Here is a 20,715-nt window from a genome sequence, read left to right as displayed (position 1 = left end):
GAAGGTATGCCTCATTACCGAATCGGTAAATACCGATTCGGTAATTACCGAATTTTTCCGAATCGGTAATATTTACCGACTCATTACCTACATTGCATTTACCACTTCATAAATACCGAATCGGTATGATTCGGTATTTATGAAGTGGTAAATGCCAGCCCACCTACATGAGGCCCAATGTCACTGATCTCCTCTGGGTGGGAAAGTGAAAACCCCTCTCCTGCATGCAGGTTGCAACACCATGTCTGTGCATAGCGCTTAGGCCCAAAGGGAGGGCTGCTGATCTATGCTATGACTGATTACAAAATAATTTTAGCTGTTCATCTGTTAGCTAAAATAGAGGGTTGCTCGGGGCGTGGCTTTGTTTGCCCCTGGATGAGATGGCCGCCTAGATGCTCCGCTCCACCGTGCCGGCACATACTTTTGGTTTGTTGGTGCGTTTCCCGATAGCTTTCCCAGTGAAGCTTAACGGCGCCCGGAATCGGAATGCTCGGTCTATCCGGTGAGCTATTTTTTTTTTCGTCTGAGCGCGTCGCGCATAATTAATCTCTTGCCGACGCGCTCGTCTCCTCAGAGACGCCCGCCATCTTGGATGCGCGCTTTGTCAATAAATGCATTTAAGCGCTGAGATTAATCCTGTCTATGTGCCAGTCTCCCCTGCTTTTTGGGCCCTATGAACTTAGTTTGTTGCTGCAGCTTCACAAAAAAGGATCCTCCAGAACTTATAACCCCTGGTATATTGGAGTTTGCTTTTTCACCGATTCTCCTGACTGACATAAATTGGTGCTTATACCTCACAAGGAGCACTTGTCTTTTTGGAACTCTTTTTCTGTTTTTTCTTTCTGCCTTCCTCCAGTTTTTTTTTTTTTGGGAGGTTTGTTCACCACTGCATTCGTCTCTTTAGAGGCGTCCACCATTTTAGGTGCGTACCTCCTCACCAATGAGTTTAACGCCCTGAAATCTATGCCTTCCTTCCTGCTGTTCCCCGTATACAGTGCTGCACTTATTCAGGATCCTGGTTTCAGTGCAACTTGTTCTTTGTGAATGTCACGTCTCACATCTCCTGATCTGTACGTAATTTGTTCCTGCACTTAACATCAAATGACTGAACTTTTGGATCTGCTAGTGATCATCCGCATCTTTTTGTCAATTATTTTGGAAGATAATTTTTCTTGGAGGGTCTTTGTTTGTTTTTTACTGCACTTACTACAACTGTGAAGACAATCTGGTTGTATGGTTCTATTCTTTTGACTGCATTCCTCCAATAGTCAACTTTATTTGTTTTTCAATCTATGGAGGTCACGATTTTTCTTGGAGGCGCTTTGAAGACAGCTTATTAGACAGTTATTTTGGAAGATTTTCTGTTATCTCTGTCTCCGTTACAGGTGTTCCAACACCATTCTGACATCAGTTATTTATGGGAAAGTTGCGCAAACCGAAGGTTGTTTTTGTTCCATCGAAGCATTCTTCGTCTGCCTCATCCTTACCCACTCCATCACTTGTCTCCCCTACCGATATTGATCAAATGGCTGGAATCGCCTCTAACCGTTCTTCTCCAACGCAACCTACTTCAAGTAAATCCTCTCTCCCTACTACTTCTTCTAAACGTTTGAAACATGATCCTCCATCTCCGGACAAAACTCCACCTCCCATTTCTATGGAGTTGCTTTTGTAGGAGATACGTGCCTTGCGCCCGTTCGTGGAGGAAACTAACAGCAAAATGCAGCTTTTTGAGGAGAGATGGTCAACTATGGATGCCAGAGTGGCTTCGGTGGAGCAGCAGGTTTCAGAGATACAGGTTAATTCTCATCGTATTTCCTCTTTGGAAAAATCGGTCCTCGCCCTACAGCAACATACTGAGGATTTAGAAAACAGAAATAGAAGGAATAACCTACGTATTTATGGTTTACCGGAATTCTTGGAAGGTGATGACCCTGTATCATTTTTTTCTTCCTTTCTTCCAAAACTTCTGGATATGCCATCTACTACGTCTCTCAATATCCAAAGAGCACACAGACTTGGTCCGCGTTTAACTTCATCAGCAGCTCTGGTTAAGCCACGTGAGGTCATCATCCTCTTTTTGAAATTTACGGATCTTCTCTCAGTCCTGTCTGCAGCGAGATCTAAGCATCAAATTTCCTGGATGGGTCAGAAGGTGTTCTTCTCTCAAGATGTCTCCAATGTTACTGCATCTAGAAGGAAAGCGTTCCTGAGTCTTCGTGCTCCTCTACGTTCTCTTGGTGCTAGATATGGTTTATTTCATCCATGTATCTTTAAGGTGACTTAACAGAATCAGACTTGGTCCTTCCAAGATCCTGCTGAACTTAAAAACTTTATTCATATCCATACTACCACTGGCATGGACACTACTCCTTCTAATGGTTGATTGTTTAACTTTTCTTTTTTCCTTACAGGTTTCCTGTTGAATGGTTTTATATATTTATATATTTTTCTTTCCATCTATTATGCAATGGATAACCCATTCTGCTTTGATATTACTTGATTAGGTGTAACGCTGTTTCCTTTACTGTTTACCTCTTTTTGTATCTGTGCTTTGTAGACAATGTTAGACTCTTAGGTTATTGTCTCTCTTGTTATTTGTTCGCTGGTTGTATTTTCCGATTTATTTATTCTGTCTACTCATGCAGATCTGTTTATGTCCCTACAAACCATATGGTTATCTCACTATCTCCTTTTCGTCCTGGTGTGGTGGAGATTCCTAGCCTTGGGTGGATCGTCTTGTCGTGTGTCGCCATTACCCCGCTATTCCCTTCTTTGTTCCCCACAGGTATGTTATTTTCAGTCATCCTTTTTGGATATGTACTGTCTCTTCTACTATTTCTCTTTTTTCTCCCTATCCCTTTTTTTCCTTTTTTATCCCCATATCTTTCTCCTTTTTTTCATCTTAGTTTTCATCCTTTTTTTCTTATGCTTTTGCATTTCCTTCCTTTGGCTTTTCCTTTTTACTACCTTCTTTTTCTGTTATTTATTGGCATCTTCTTTCCTCTTTGCACTATTGTAAAATTCGTTTCCTTTCAATTTTTATTGTCTTTACATTCAAAGTTATTTCATGGAACGTAAAAGGTTTTATTAATCCTATTAAACGACAGAGAATCCTTTCCCACCTTGCTTCATATAACCCTGATATAGTCCTATTACAAGAAACTCATCTTACTGAAGCCGAATCACTTAAACTAAAAAGAAGCTGGGTGGGTACGGTCTTATTCTCTCCATCTCACAATAAAAAAAACGGTGTCGCTATTCTTTGTCACAAGAAACTAAAATGTAAATGCATCTCACAAGAAAACGACAATGATGGGAGATGGGTGTTAGCTAAGTTGTTAATTAATTCTGTATCTTTAACTGTGTTTAATATCTATGGTCCTACACAACCTGATTCTTCTTTTTGGCCTTTGATCACACAAAAATGTATTCAATTTCAGGAGGATTTGTTTATTCTGGGTGGTGATTGCAACCAGATTGTAGACCCGTTTCTTGATCGTAAGTCAACAGTTCGCTTCATACCTCACAAGTCCCACAAACAATTTATTGACACTATCTCTCAAAGACACCTCATTGATTCCTGGAGGCTTTCTCACCCTGACACTCTTGACTATTCTTTTTTTTCTCCTCCTCACGCATCTCTTTCTCGTCTAGACTACATCTTTCTTTCTCAATCCTTGTTGCAAAATCTACTGTCCTCTTCTATTGAACCCATAGTCATCTCGGACCATGCCCCAATTGTGACGGTTTTTGACCTGCTCCCTCCACACCCAAAATCCTCACGTTGGCGTTTTAATAGCTCTCTTCGTCATGACCCTCTTTTTCCGCCTCCTTTCGCTCCTTCGCTAATGAATTCTTTTCATTTAATTGCGATCCAAATGCTCCTCCTCATCTTCTTTGGGACTCGTTTAAAGCAACAGCAAGAGGGTTTATTATTGATTTTGTCTCTAAAAAAAAGAAGGTTTTCCTTCAGAAACAGAAAAATATATTGGCCCATATTATACTTTTGGAACATGAATTTGATATCTCCTCTAACAATTCAATTTCACCAGAACTCATACGTGCTAAACTTGAGTTTAATAAAACTACTACTGATAATGCATCATCAATACTGCTTCGTAGTAGCGCTCGTTATTATGGTGGTCGAAATAGATCGGGGAAACTCCTCGCGAATTATCTCAAAGTGCGCAAGGAACGTTCTCTTATAGACTCTATCTACTCTGCCGATAACTCTCTTTTACATAAAAATCAGGAAATACTTAATGAATTTCAACTTTTCTATCAAAATCTTTATACACCGGAATCTCCTCCCACTCCTTCTCTCATTCAGTCTTATTTTGAGAAACTTCCTGCTTCTTCTATTTCCCATCTCAATTTTCTTGGTCTTGAAACTGATCTTTCCCTCAATGAACTCTCCAAAGCCTTAAATACTCTAACTAAAGGGAAATCACCAGGTCCAGACGGTTTTCCTGATGAATTTTATATGCGTTTTTCTGATCTCCTACTTCCTAAACTTTTAACTCTTTTCCAATCCTTTTATTCATCCGGTACGACTGCAGGCACTTTTCAGGAGGCCACTATCTGTCTCATCCCTAAAGAGGGTCGGGACCCCCAATTTTGTAAAAATTATCGTCTGATCTCTCTCGTTAATGTGGATTACAAATTATTTGCTAAACTGCTTGATTTGCGCTTAGACCCCCCTTATGCCCCACCTTATTGGTAAAGAACAATGTGGCTTTGTCAAGGGCAGACTTACTTCAGATAAATCTCGTCTTTTTCTTAATGTTTTAAATAAAACCCCCTCTCTTTCTATCCCTCTGGCTGCTATCTCCGTTGATGCAGAGAAAGCTTTTGATAGAGTCGATTGGTCTTTCTTGTTTGCATCCTTACGCTGGCATGGTTTTGGCCCTAAATTCATATCGCTTATCTCTTTATTATATGCTGCCCCTAAGGCTGCGGTCCTGATTAACGGTCATATATCATCTTATTTTTCTCTTCACCGGGGTGTTCGTCAAGGTTGTCCTTTGTCCCTACTTCTTTTGGTTCTAGCTCTTGAACCCTTTTTGACTTCTATTCGTAATAATAACTCTATTTCTGGTTTTCCTTATGGGGATTGCCAATTGAAACTTTCCACATAGGCAGATGATATTTTGTTATTTATTTCTGCTCCTGAAACCTCTATACCCCTTTTATTACTTGAAATTAACTCATTTTCACTGGTTTCTGGATACAAAATTAACTCTGATAAGACTGAAATTCTTCCTCTCACAAAGTTTTGTCTTCCTCACTCCTTCTCTTCCACTGGGTTTGCTTGGAATAGTTCAAAAATTAAATACTTAGGTATATGGTTTTCAAAGTCCATCGCCTCCTCAGTTAATCTCAATATGTCTGCATCCCTATCTCGAATTGAAAAATCCTTCTCTGCTTGGAATCCTCTCTTTCTTTCGTGGTGTGGGCAGCTGGATTCGATTAAAATGATGATTGCTTCCAGTTCATATTCCTGCTCTTTATTTTACACGTATTGACTCGTGTCTTTCTAGGTTTCTTTGGAACAATAAAAAATCCAGAATTGCTTTAACATCTCTGCGAAAGCCAAAATCTAATGGTTGAGTTAATTTCCCAGACTTTTGTCTTTATCATAAATCCTTTTCACTTCGCCAGGCCTCAAGATGGCCTACACCAGACTCCTCTCCCTTTACTCCCCTTTGGCTCTCCATTGAACAAATATTACTGTTTCTCTTTTCCTTTAAGGAAATCATCCGTTTTTCCTCCAAAACTTCTTATACTTCTCTCCCCTATTTAGACACACTTGTTCCCTCTTGAAATCCTTGATACTTCCTGCCATCATGTCCCGTGAATCTTTCTTAGACACTCCCATTTGGTACAATTCGCTTATTCTTCTCAACAACAGACCCGTCTTTTGGAGCGCATGGAGATTGAAAGGTATCCTATGGGTTAATCAGTTTTTCGATGGAATTTCTCCTTGTTCCTTTACCCAATTTCAGTCCTTATTTCATTGCCCTCGATCCTTTTTGCAGAAATTTACTGATCTTATGACTGTTATTCTTGAGATTTATTACTCTCTTCCCTCTTTATCTTCATCTCTTACTCAGACCTCTCTCCTCAACATACTTCTTACTCTTCCTAAAGCCTCCCTTATCTATAAATTTTTCGCAGCCCCCAATCCAGATCGTGTCAAATCTAAGTTGGAACTTTCTTGGGAACTGGATTTGGGATGCAATTGGTCTGTCACATTTTGGGATAAACTTTGGTCCAGATCCTTAAAAATTTCTCGCTCTGCTTCTCTTACTCAATCTTTGTTTTTCCTTTATCATCGACTTTATCTTTCACCAGCCTCTTTATCACGTTTCTCTGCATCTTCTGACTCGAAATGTTGGACTTGTGGATCTCCTAATGCTGACCTTTTTCATCTCTTTTTTTCTCTGTCCTACAGTTTCTGAATTCTGGAAGAAGGTTTGGTCATATATTGTTCGTCTTTTTACAATTTCCATTCCTTACTCTATACCTCTCATCTTTGCAGGTAGTCTCTCCAACTCTTTAGACCTTTCTCCACATTGCCATGGTCTTTTTGATCTCTTGCTTGCTCTTGCTTTTCAACATATTTCTCTTAACTGGAAAAATCTCACAAAACTCTCTATACAATTTTGGTGGAATTCTGTATGTCATTTTCACAGACTTGATGTGGCTATTGCCTCCTCCTGCAATCCAACCATTAATAGAGATCTCTTCTGGTTGCCCCTTACTACCTATTTGGATTGGATGGCCTTGAAGAACACTACACATATCAATTCTGAAAACTTGAAACCCCCTTGAATGATTGCATCTCTGTCCTTCATTATTATTATTATTATTATTATTATTATTATTATTATTATTATTTTTACTTGTAGTTCCTTTCTTCTCACTTGGTTAATATTCATATGATCTTTTATTCTCGACAAAATGTATTGATTTATTTACAGTATTTTGTTAATATGTCATATGCCTTTTATTTTCCTATTTCTTTCTTTATATTATAGATTTAATATTCCCCCTCCCCCCTGCTACCCTTTTCCTACTTTCCCTTTCCTTTCTTTTCCCCCTCCTACATATTCAAAATTCCACAAATTGCTTTTACTATTTGGTTTTTTGGGATCAGCCATTGTTCTTGTTATGATAGGCTATTTTACAATTTATTTGTCTATATGTAGCTGATATCTTGATGTATTATCAATTGGTTCAATAAAGCTTTTCAAACATAAAAATAGAGGGTTGCTCATAGATTCTGAATCGCTCTGCCATGTGTCTGGCATGAAGTAGAAGAGCGCCCAGCTCCCTTGGCCCTGGAGAGTTGGCCAATCCGTCAGGGTCGGGAGAACACATTCGGCCATCAGTAAGTGTTTTAGTCTTGTAAAAAGATAGTTTATTTATTTATTTATTTATGATTTTATATAGCGCTGAATCACCCCTAGGGGTATCTCTGCGCTTGCAACAGAAGTCTAACTAGACATTAAAAGAGATGTGTCTTCAACAGCTTCCTAAATTGGAGGAGGGACATTTCCATACGAAGATGTCTTTCTAGCACAAGAATATTGTGGCACAATTTTTTATTCTTTGCTACAATTCTCCAGCAGTGAAGGAAAAATCTGCTACAGATGTGGAACGATGGTGGGATATTCATATTTAATATAGGGAGTGATTTGGCGTCTTCTAAGAGAGATATTTTGCGATACCAGTGGCAAGGAAATGGTTAATGGCTGTGGTACAGAAACATTTTCTCCTAAACACAGGCGTGGCAGTAATTATTGGCACAAAATGTGTAGTTGTATGTCTAATTTAAAGAAAATGGTGGTGGAGGTACGTAAAATTAAGTTATGACCTAGGGTGCGGGATAAGCTGCCACTGAGCTGTGGTGGAGGCGGTCACTAAAGATGTCTTAACCTTTAGAAATAGTCGTCATACACGTTGCTGTCAGTAAGTTGTAGCTCATATATATTGGGGTGGGTGAAATTCACGTTGTTTGTGTTTGCATAACTACATGAAATTCTCCAGAGGTTTTGTAAAATTACACAAATCTGAAACCGGCATTTAGTTGTAGCACAGAATGCATTGTCGTGTCCGTTTTGGATGTGAGAATGCATTTTGTGTTAAAAATAGCACAAAAAAAGTGCTGTGGACAGCAGCTGCTTTCATTCTAGTCGTTCGTGTTGTTCCTGTGTTCCCACACTAAAATTTTGCCGGAGGCGTAATAGTGTAATTTTGTGATCTTTGCATAACAAGCGCAATGCAAAATGGATCACTGACATAACATCGACTACAAAAATATAGACTTACAAAAATATCGATGCCAAAATATAGAATACCAAAATATCGACTCCCTATCTCCAAACAGGAAAGTACAAAAATATCGAATCCAAAATATCGTTGTAAATAATATAGTTAGTCAAAATATCGAATTTTAAAAATGTTTTAAAAGTAATGTAAAATTAATGAAATAATACATATAATTAACTGACACATACTTAAAAATACTTAAATACCATTAAAATTAATAAATAATTAATGTAAGTAAAAAACAATAATTAATACATATATATTAACGTAATATTTATTAAAAATATTCAATATTTTCTGCGTAGGATAGCGGGCGGGTAAAATTTACTATTACCACTCCAGTAAGTGCAATAGTAGGGAAAGCGTTGGATAGCGGGAGGGTAAAAATTACTATTCCCACTCCAGAGAGTGCAACAGTAGGGAAAGCGTTGGATAGCGGGAGGGTAAAATTTACTATTCCCACTCCAGTGAGTGCAACAGTAGGGAAAGCGTTGGATAGCGTAGGGGTAAAAATTACTATTCCCACTCCAGAGAGTGCAACAGTAGGGAAAGCATTGGATAGCGTAGGGATAAAAATTACTATTCCCACTCCAGAGAGTGCAACAGTAGGGAAAGCATTGGATAGCGGGAGTGTCAAATTTACTATTCCCACTCCAGTGAGTGCAACAGTAGGGAAAGCGTTGGATAGCGGTAGGGTAAAAATGTACTATTCCCACCCCAGAGAATGCAACAGTAGGGAAAGCGTTGGATAGCGGGAGGGTAAAAATTACTATTCCCACTCCAGAGAATGCAACAGTACGGAAAGCGTTGGATAGCGGGAGGGAAAAAATTACTATTCCCACTCCAGAGAGTGCAATAATAGGGAAAGTATTGGATAGCGTAGGGGTAAAATTTACTATTCCCACTCCAGAGAGTGCAACAGTAGGGAAAGTGTTGGATAGCGGGAGAGTAAAATTTACTATTCCCACTCCAGTGAGTGCAACAGTAGGGAAAGCGTTGGATAGCGTAGGGGTAAAAATTATTCTTCCCACTCCAGAGAGTGCAACAGTAGGGAAAGCGTTGGATAGCGTAGGGATAAAAATTACTATTCCCACTCCAGAGAGTGTAACAGTAGGGAAAGCGTTGGATAGCGGGAGTTCAAAATTTACTATTCCCACCCCAGTGATTACAACAGTAGAGAAAACGTCTAATGGCGTAGGGGTAAAAATTACTATTCCCAATCCAAAGAGTGCAACAGTAGGGAAAGCGTTGGATAGCGTAGAGATAAAAATTACTATTCCCACTCCAGAGAGTGCAACAGTAGGGAAAGCGTTGGATAGCAGGAGGGTAAAATGTACTATTCCCACTCCAGTGAGTGCAACAGTAGGGAAAGCGTTGGATAGCGTAGGGGTAAAAATTACTATTCCCACTCCAGAGAGTGACACAGTAAGGAAAGCATTGGATAGCGTAGGGATAAAAATTACTATTCCCACTCCAGAGAGTGCAACAGTAGGGAAAGCGTTGGATAGCGGTAGGGTAAAAATTACTATTTCCACTCCAGAGAGTGCAACAGTAGGGAAAGCATTGGATAGCGGTAGGGTAAAAATTACTATTCCCACTCCAGAGAGTGCAATAATAGGGAAAGCATTGGATAGCGTAGGGGTAAAAATTACTATTCCCACTCAAGTAAGTGCAAAAGTAGGGAAAATAATAAATTAATATTTTATTAAAAATTAATTAATTATTAATACCAAAACAAGTATTACAATTAATTACCAATCACACAAGATTTAATAATTGATTATTTATAAATACCAATATATTTTTGTTTAATTAATTACCTATTAATAATTAATTAACAACCAATTGTTTTTCAATAACAAACATTAATAAATGCTAATAATACCAATTAATCATTAAGTAATAATATATTGATTAACGATATACACAAATTATTTAAATAATTAATTTTTTACAATTATATTACTTCCCACCATATTCCCCTATAAACACACTACCCGCTACAAATATTAAATGAATACAATTAACATAATTATCAATTAAACAATTAATACAAATGAATTACCAATTAATACAAATTATTTACCAATTAATAATTAATCAACAACCAATTAATTTTCAATACCAATTAACAATTAACTAATAACAATTAAATTACTTCCCACCCTATTCCCCTATAAACCCACAACCCGCTACAGAAGTAAAACGCTACATTAAATTAAAGGTATATTAATTAACAATATACACACATCAATTAAATAATTAATTATTTACAATTATATTACTTCCCACCATATTCCCCTATAAACACACTACCCGCTACAAATATTAAATGAATACAATTAACATAATTATCAATTAAACAATTAATACAAATTAATTACCAATTAATACAAATTATTTACCAATTAATAATGAATCAACAACCAATTAATTATCAATACCAATTAATAATTAACTAATAACAATTAAATTACTTCCCACCCTATTCCCCTATAAACCCACAACCCGCTACAGAAGTAAAATGCTACATTAAATTAAAGGTATATTAATTAACAATATACACACATCAATTAAATAATTAATTATTTACAATTATATTACTTCCCACCATATTCCCCTATAAACACACTACCCGCTACAAATATTAAATGAATACAATTAACATAATTATCAATTAAACAATTAATACAAATTAATTACCAATTAATACAAATTATTTACCAATTAATAATTAATCAACAACCAATTAATTATCAATACCAATTAATAATTAACTAATAACAATTAAATTACTTCCCACCCTATTCCCCTATAAACCCACAACCCGCTACAGAAGTAAAACGCAAAATTAAATTAAAAATAATTAATAATTCCTCTAAATTATTATTTAATGTACTATAATTAAATTACTTCCCACCCTACTCCCCTATAAACCCACAACCCGCTACGGAATTAAATTACACAAAAATAAAATAACATAAAATTCATTACTTTAAAAATATACTAACATACATTACAAAATTAATACATACTTTTAACACATATACTAACACTTAAAACACTATAAAAAATTCGATATTTTTAACAACTATATTATGGCTGTCGATATTACTTACTTCTATATTATTGCAATCGATATTTCTTACCTGTTTTTCGATATTCTTCACCACTATATTTTGGCAATTCGATATTCTGTCCATTCTATATTTAAAACTCGATATTCTGTCCACTCGATATTTTTTTTTCGATATTATGTCTATTTACCATGCAAAATTTGTGAGATTAGGACGCCGTAATGGAAATTTTCCCCGGGCCTAATTTACATGTAAAAGCTGTAAAAAGGTGGGAGTTGTGGCCTTTGAGCTGTAATACAGGCATAAAATTAGCACTTTTTGCTGACCACCGCTTCTCGCAGGTCCAGAACAGCTATGCAAAAGCTGCAGCACACAATTAAAACTGCACAGCCAACATAGATCTGAAATGTAGGGAGGAAACTAAAATGTGAAATATTTTGAATTGGGCTGTCTACAAAGGTGAGCAATAAGTGCTTTCAGCAGAAAAGTACAGTGATTTTAGAGAACCCGAGGCTAAGATTTACTGTCCTCCAAGCAAAGAAGCACTGCATCAAAAGTCACAGCACAGCATAGTGTGATGGGCAGAAAATAGTGCAGCACTAAATTTAGCAAGAGTCACCTGCCAAAGATGCCGTCAGAGGCATGTGCACTAAAACTGTTGCTCTGCAAGATGATCATCCTTGTCTTGTGGTACAAGTGTTAAGCAGAAGTGTTTAGCCTAGAATTTGTAATGGATGAGTACCCTCTAGTCTAGTACAAATGACTACAGGTGGACCACGACAAAGGGTTTATACGTGTAAGATCATATGTGTGTTTTACTATACGTACACATTACACATTGGCATACCAGGCAATATACCACTTGACGCCTTGCATATACCTCACTAATTTTGGTATCAGGATTTGGGGCAAAACCAGATCATTCTACTATTGTGATCTGGCTTTGTACTAAAACTTATGGTTTTTTGCACTGGCATGCCAAGACCCCTCCGCCTTGTCTAAATAAACAGGGGATTGGCGCAAAGTGGTTTGAGTGCTGCGTGAGGTTCAGCTTTCAGCTCAAATTAGCTTTCGTACATAAAAGTTGATCTATCGCTGCTGTATGTGGCACTTTGTGTCGCATGAGCACAAGAACAAACATATAGTAAATCTGAGCTTGAATTGTTTATGTATGTACATCTATTTGTTAGCATACAAATACATTTCTTAATATGCACTGTTATTTATGGAATAGGACATACTTGTTCATTAGTTACTATTGCATATTACAAATTTATGTGATGCTCACTTATTGTGTTAGGAGGATTTGTTTATTAAATGACTGTATTTTAACTCCCTGCGACCTTATTTTTGCATTCTTTATTCATTTAAAAAATTCAAAGGCACAGTGACATTAGTGTTTATGTGTATTTGTATTGGTTTACTTGTAGGTAAGTGATAGTTGCTATTTAGGCATATTTATTCATTGTTTGTTATATTTTATTTTCAAACATTCTACAACACGCGTCATTATTTTTAGATGATTAATTACCAGCTGTAGTGGAGGCAGATCAAGCTCGAAATAACTTTAAGGAGTTATTAGTTAGACTGTGTTGATGATTGTTCATCAGTTGTAAGGCACCCTGTACATATCAGATTGTATATATGTAGGAGAGCTATTGGTACTTTTTTGTAGGAACTGAAGTATTTAGGGTGATCATAAGCATGACCCTAAACCCCTTTGCCATAGAGTGATCATCGCACAAGTTCAGTATCAATAAAGTGGTCAGGGTGCCTGCTATCTGATTATCTATTTTGAGAATGTATGCCATCATCCACCTTGGAACTGTATATAAAAAGGAATACCATTTCTTTTCTTTGCCTTATCACAAAGAGGTCCTGAACTAGTACAAGGAATAAGGGAGATATAGTGAAGGGATTACAGCAGATGAAAGGGTGAATGAGTTACACTAAAATAAACATTTGAATGTGCTGTAAAATTATCTAAGAGTCTTTCAGGAGCAGTATAATCAGATAGCATGCTGTGTATGCCACAAACCATTTCCTTTAACAATATTATTTTGTATTTCAGTTCAAATATCTCTTCTTTTGACAGCATGGGCCACCTTACTAATGGGTGCAGCAGAACCTCAGATGCTGTGCCCTACAACTTGCCTGAAGAAGGCCACAGTGTGGACTGAAACATGCCATATAACTGGTATGCTTTTCCTTTCACAGAAGCTAAAAATTCACCAAAAGATGCTGAATGCTTTTCAGATTGCGATTGGTGGTGTGACATCACACAGGTTAGTGAAGTGTTACCTAAATCTGATGGTATTGTGTGTGGTCTAAGTATTCCATATGTACATATCTGTAGAAGATAAGGCAATTTACACCATTTGTTTACATTTGTGATTTAACAAAATTTTACAGTACAACTGCTGTACTAGTACTGATTCTTTTCTGCTTCATCACATCATATTTGAAGAGGTCCTCATCTGGAAAAAACATGTTTACATTATTTTTTACTCTTAACAGTTTGTTACTAATAAATATACAGGAGACACCTTTTCAGCATTGCCTATGGAAATTTGACTTGCACATTTCTTAACAGAATAAAGCAAGCGTTTTGTAATCCATTTAGAAGATTTTTTTTTATTGAAATCTGTTCAAAATTCGTTGGTATAAATATTGACTTTTGTGATGTTCAAAGAAAATGAAGTCAAAAACATAAACTATTCAGTGTGAACATTGAAATGTTAAACAAAGTATGTACGTTTCTCTGTACAATCCACTGTAAAATTTGGACAGAGAGTAAGTTCTAACAGCAGTATCACAGAAAGCGTCAGCTGTACGTCTGTTTTTGAGTGAACAAAGTCAATTCTTTCAATTATAGTCCTGTGAGTGAAAATGCCTGAGAGAAAAAGTTGTGAAAGCAATATGCTGGCCGTGATGTCTAGCGACAGGAAACAATACTACTATTTACGGGGATAAGAACATTTTATTTGTTATGCGAATAAAACATTTATAAATTTTTCAAACATGATAGATGCTACTTTCAGATCCAAGAGATGGTGTCACTTAACACACCGTGACGTCAGCATGCCCATCCTTTTGAGAAAAAAACATCCACACTTTGCACTCAGCCCAAAACAATTCTTTGAAAACCTTACTCCTAATCAGTGAGTGGGGAGTATATTTCTTTTTTACAGCAGTAAAAGTTAGATGCACGTGAACGAAACTTTTTCCAGGTAGAAGTCATATTGTGGTGTATTTTTCTGCACTCTAATTTTTATTGTATTTTTTAATAACCCAAATTGGTGTGTAGCACATCCCTAACTGCTCTGTGTTCTGGTATGTGGTCCTCAATACCCTCAGTGTCTGGCGGGAACAGAGTTCTTTGCAGTTCCTTGTTTGCAGACATCACACTCTATCGTGGGCTTCTAATCTGATTTAGATAACAAAATCTCTTTTGCTGTAAAATAGAAACCTGTGTGCTCATGTTGATTGCCTTTGCTTGCTCAAACACCTCGACTTTCAACACTCTGGATAACTTTTTTGGGACACTCGTGATTATATTGCACATCTTTCAACTCCACAGTTAAACCACCTAAACTGAGACCCGGGTTTAAAACCCTAGTGCTTCATCTTATGTCAGCCAGAGGAGACATGTTCTTGATCGCAGATAGCCAAGAAGAGAAAGGCGAGGAGATGGAATAAATCTACTTAGAGCCCACCTATAACATCAAGAAATGTTATATTCTGGAATATCTGCCTGCTGAAAAAATCGATAGAAGAAACTTCAAAAACATCCTTGCCCTCTGATTTCTGTCTTCTAAGCTGATTAGTGAAATTGAACACAATTTTCTGTACCTATTTTGCAAATCTATGTATAAATATTGATTGGTTATTGCATGGAGGGTAATCTAAAGGCATAACCTTAGTAGCCCAAAGTTCCATGTCATGTTCTCCTCTTAAGTGGTTTGACCATAACACACTACAAAATGTATTTGCTATCGCTGAGCGCATCTAGAGCTGGAAAACACTGAACAAGCATACTTACAACAGACGTTCACATCATAGATTCATTATAATGATATCCAAACATGGACCTAACTCACACATGAACCCCATTAGTAAATTTTGTAAAAAGGAAGCCAAAAACCTTAGGCCCTCATTACAGCTTGGACAGAACAGTATGGTTTGTTTACCACACACAGTAAATACTATTTCTGTGAAGTATTACTCAGGTGTAGTAAGTACCTCCTATTACAAGTGTTCAACATTAAACTGAGGTATTACATGCAAAATCAAGTTCTCATTCACATACTTTTGTCCAGGCCTTTTCTCCCAATACATTTGAAGAGGTTTGTCCTGCAGGAATCTATCAGGAAAAAACTGTGAGGTGGTGATAACTGTCACATGACTTGTAATATGGACCCTTTGGCTAAGCTCCTGTTTGCACAAGTATCAGAATTCAACCTTGAACTTGTAAAGAGAGCAGTGGAGATGAAGTTGATTGTCCTCACAACTTCGAGTCCAAAAAAAATGTAATGGTCTCCTATGACTTTTCTACCATCTTTTCTTCTGGAACGATTTCTACCCTCCTGACTAATAAAGATCTTTTGCGGTTGTTCATCTTGCCATGTGCATTGCTCACTCGATAGCACAGGCCACATTACTGCTGCACTGCTCTCATGGCCAGTCTACTCTCTTGCCTACTCAAAACATGACAAATATCACAATACACAACCCCATGGTGGGTCTCCTATGATGTCATAACATCAACTAGTGCTGAAAATTCCTACATTGGCTGTGAGTCAAAGTTCTTGCATCCTTTAAAGCCTCACCCCAGTTCATAACAGTCTTCGTTGGCCCAGCAACAGCTTTCTTTAGAGACCATTCCCATTGGCTTCTCTCAGCATACTTCTCTACTCAAACCACACATTACTGCTATCCTGCCCACACTTCCCTCACTTCTCCATGAATTCATTCGGAGGCTACACAGCTGTGGCTAGAGGTTCTACAACCTAGGAATCAGATGGCTACCGAGATTGACTCTATTTTCCAATATGCAAAGCCTACCCAACTATCTAAAGACCTGTGTGTTTTCCACCATCTTAGTTTACCATTCAACCTTTGTCTCAGAGTGGATGAGTCAAGGTATTTGATGCTCCAGCACTCCAGTGATGGTTAGTCTCAACAAAGACACATTGACTCTTCAATTAACACAATGCCTTAAAACTGCTTTGACCCTTGGCATTACGACTTACAGATATCACATGGTTGGTGTGAGATACTACTGGTGCCACAGTGATGACAGCTCTACCTAGATCCACCCTCAGCATATGCACACCTGACATTTCTTTGCTGATATCTTTCAAATATTATTCAACATTAACTTCTTCTTCAAAACAGATCAAAAGTTTCATTAACTTCAGAGAACACCAGTTCCTCAGCTTTGTTTTGCTGTATCTTGGGAGCACCCTATTCTTTCCAATCGGAAATGCTTAAATGTTGGGTAAGCATAAGCCTGACAATGGTCACAGGTGTCTTTGAGAAAAGGCTTAAACGTGACTGGATTGTACCAATTGTGCTTTGCTGATTGGATAATAGGAGTCCATGACCACATCCAGTTAAGCTATCAACCCAACACGGCTTCTCCGGGAAGAGCCCTTCTATCGGTCCTTCCCACATAGGAAAATATTGTGTGAAGCCAGCCAAAGTGACTCATGGACTACAGCGGTTCCATAACTGAGCCATCTTTATCAATAAGGGTTCCTCTGTGTGCTCTTTTTTTATACAGGTCTACCCTGGAGCAGGGACATTGAGACTTCAGAAAGGGCATGATCTTTGAGGGTGAATTCCAAGTGTTCCAAGGAAAGCTTACAATTGGTTTGCTGCTTTACAAGACTAATCTTTCTGTTGCTAAGAAACATAGTATGTAAATCACTATTACCACTAAGCAAGTGCTAGCACTGGAATGGGCTACTGATTGGAAACCCCCAGCCACTGGGTAAAAATTGGAATCAAAACATTTTCATTTTTCAGTAAAGATTTGCATAACCATTTGAAATGTTTTTCTTGATTCCTGGCAGATACCAATTCCTGTGAAGAGCTGCTCCAAACTAATTTTACATCATTCTAGATGGCACAGATGCACTACTTAGCTGATACGAATTATAAGTGCTATAGATTAGGGCCTCTGGAATTGGGGTGTGGGGTGCATCACATGTTGCATCTGCATTTTAAGAGTGCATTCTGTGCGCTGTTTCCACATGTTCAGATGATTGTTGTGTCTATAGATGCCTCAACTCTCTTGGGTTGCAGAGCGTTCAAGATAGCGGCATATTATCCTGAAAGAGATGTGATTATCAGCTATGGCCTCCTATGTTTTAACCTAACCTTGCACTCATGATGAAAAAGGGTTTGGTATAGTTGCATCATACAAGATTGTGCTGTAGAAGCAGCTCTCTGGAATTTTGGTATGGGACACATCACATACTGAACTCAAAAAGTGCATCATACGGCTTAAAGTATGGAAGCAAACAGGGGAAACCTATCTTTATGAATACAGATAGATTGAGTCCCTATGATTCAGAGAACAAAACAGCCATCTTCAAATGGTGGCTTTTCAAAAAGGTTCAACCAATAGAGATTCTCATAGTAGGTCCTAGGAATAACCTTGCAAGGTTTAGCAGTCCAGATTTTCACTATTTATAAACAAAGCGGTAATGATGATATTTATAATATTTTGTAATAGTCGCAGAACATTTTCCCCTGATTACGTAATACAGTACACATTCTTTCTCATTATTTCTCGCCTCAGTATATGTTGTTTTATTTTTTGTCAATCGTGTTTTTATATCAATATACTGTGAAGAACAGTAGCACAACCTTTAACAATGGAGCACCTACAGACTTTGCAGTATAACATTTTTAAAGGGTATATCAGTCATTTGAGAGGTTGGGATTGGCAAGATTATGTGTACTACTAGCACCTACCAGTTGGACGTCATTCCCTTGAATCTGCAAATGGGATGCTGTTTCCAGATATTCAATTGATTGTCGTGTCTACAGATGCCCCATGCCTATTGGGTTGCAGTGTACGCTTGCCACTTCCTGGTCATTCAAGATGGGGGCATGCCATGCTGAAAGAGACATAGCTACAACCTATGGTCTCCTATGTTTCAACCAAACATATACTCTGCTGAAAAATTATTTAGTATAGTTTGTGTCGAAAAGGCATTGGTATATACCTGCACTTTGGCATTATTCCTATTATTTGCCGTGACACTGGCACCCAATAGAAATTATGATGAAGTACAAAGCTGATCAGTCATAGTAATACCAGCATCAGGACTGAATGCGATTAGGTGGGCCAAATGAGGCAATCGCTCCAAATCTTGTTATTATCTCACTATACACAGCTTCTTTGGGTTTCTCCTTCCATCAACCAAGAGCAGTAACATGTCCTCGATACGTGCACAGAATTATGCCTGGATAGGGATGAGCCATGGTTTGCCCTGGTTGATTCGTCTGTAGTGGCCCTGACAGTTCTATCTGTTCTATGACCATGAATTCCTAAAGGTGTGGGATAGAAAAGTGGGTATTTCATTGAACAGAAAATAAATCCTATTTTCCACCCCATCCCACCACGGAACGACAAAACTGGGAAGCAGAGAAATACTGAAGTGTGTTCACTGCTATCTCCAGTGATCAGTGTGACTTTGATCTCCATCTTACAAAGCAGAACATGTCTTGCCACATTTACTTGTATGTACAAAAAATAAATACGTTGCCACCGTCACAACATTGTGTTTAAAAAAATTCCTTGCCCTGTAATCTCATAAGGTTCTCCTATAAAAAACACACATAAGACAAGGTAATTCTTTGGCGATGGTGAACAGCATCTTGCATTTTCATGCTGCCTGTGGTGCTCACGGCCTAGACGGTATGCAGAAGTTCCGCTGCCTGGACATCACATAGCCTCGATTACAAGCACACTCGTAGGACCCATCTGTGTTTCGACACTGCCCATTAATACAGAGGACAGACAGATCCTCCGCTTCATCACATTCATTGATGTCTGGAAAACAAAAAAATGAGGGGGAGAATTAGGAGTGGTGGGTGATTTCATATCCCCGAGACCAAACACTACTAAATTTCTGGAATCCAAATAATAACTCAGACTTGACCACTGACCAGCTGTGATGCAGAGAGGATCCTATTCTCTCTCTGCAATTGGACTAGCATCTCGTCTCAGTCAATGGGTTATAATGACAAACAATGTAAAGATCAAGAAATCAATAATGTCTTCATGGTAGCAAGTATACCAGTCAACTCAACTGAGTTTCTGTACCATTCTCTAGTGAGCGTCTGCATCAGAGCCTGGAATAGCACATTGTCCTGCTGTAAAGTCACCAACTACATCCCTACAGAATACCGCTTAGTTTAATCACAAAAGGTTGAGTTAGGAAGGAAAGCTTTGGGGATGTGGAGATTCAGTCAGCATCTTGCAATTATTGACATGCTCATGTTTCAATGGGAGTCCTTTTAACCTGTTTCCCTTTATATTTCCAGTTATCTCTGTGTAAAAACGACAATTCTCCCAAAGAAATATTTACTATTTGAACGATTAATTCATAGAAAATGCCCTGTTGTTATCAAGGTACAGTGCCTCATCTAGGAAGCATACAATTGTAATGTAAGCTCTTCCTAATCACCAATACCACATAAGCATTTACCATCATATCATCATTAAACCCAAGACAAGGGGACATCAATGTATAACAACGATGGCATTAAAACAATCTTCAATGCTGTTTTTAGGTCACCCCTAGTCACCCCTACCAGACAGCACAAGCTTACTGGTGGCAAGAGATCAATAATCTACTTTCCAAGAGCGTACAGTGGGCTTAAAGCCCTCCCATTGCTTACTATTGGTTGGCTTTACTGTCACTCTCATTTGCTTGCTTCTTATTCAATGGCTTGCTTTGTCCATCATGTGTCTGTCTCTCCCCTGGTGCATAGCCTCTTTACTTGTGTCTATCTACTGCTCAGTTTTAGGGGCCTACTTGTTTCTTACTGCTTAAGCACTCTATGAGAGTGAATGTGCTTCTCTCATCCCTCTTTCTCAGTGTCATGACACTGTACAGCTCAGCCAAAAGCAATTGGCAAATCCAATACGCCCCAAAGGCAAGACCTATTGGCTTTGCCATTGCCTGTTTACTTTAAGTTCCACCCCGGGTTTAGGGTGATTTTGATCATCCTTAGGAACAACCAGCAGTAATAGCCTGATGCCAGCAAACCAAAGACACTT

The 20,715-nt window shown here is 38.0% G+C and overlaps 1 protein-coding gene across 4 annotated transcripts in view; it reads right to left on the bottom strand.

Moving 5' to 3' along the window:
• Nucleotides 1-14,028: 14,028 nt before the first annotated feature.
• The window catches only part of LTBP4 (latent transforming growth factor beta binding protein 4), a 1,245,426-nt gene continuing 1,238,739 nt past the window's right edge, over nucleotides 14,029-20,715 (bottom strand). For all 4 annotated transcript variants that reach the window (XM_085625396.1, XM_085625398.1, XM_085625397.1 and 1 more), the window contains one exon: nucleotides 14,029-19,482. In XM_085625396.1, coding sequence (XP_085481522.1) covers nucleotides 19,334-19,482 — 149 coding nt within the window. In that variant the 3' untranslated portion in view covers nucleotides 14,029-19,333. The remainder of the gene's footprint in view (nucleotides 19,483-20,715) is intronic.

The sequence above is a fragment of the Triturus cristatus genome, chromosome 9, assembly GCF_964204655.1.
Source record: "Triturus cristatus chromosome 9, aTriCri1.1, whole genome shotgun sequence".
NCBI lineage: Eukaryota > Metazoa > Chordata > Amphibia > Caudata > Salamandridae > Triturus > Triturus cristatus.
Note: the sequence above shows the minus strand (reverse complement) of the source record. Positions and strands in the feature narration are given on the sequence as shown.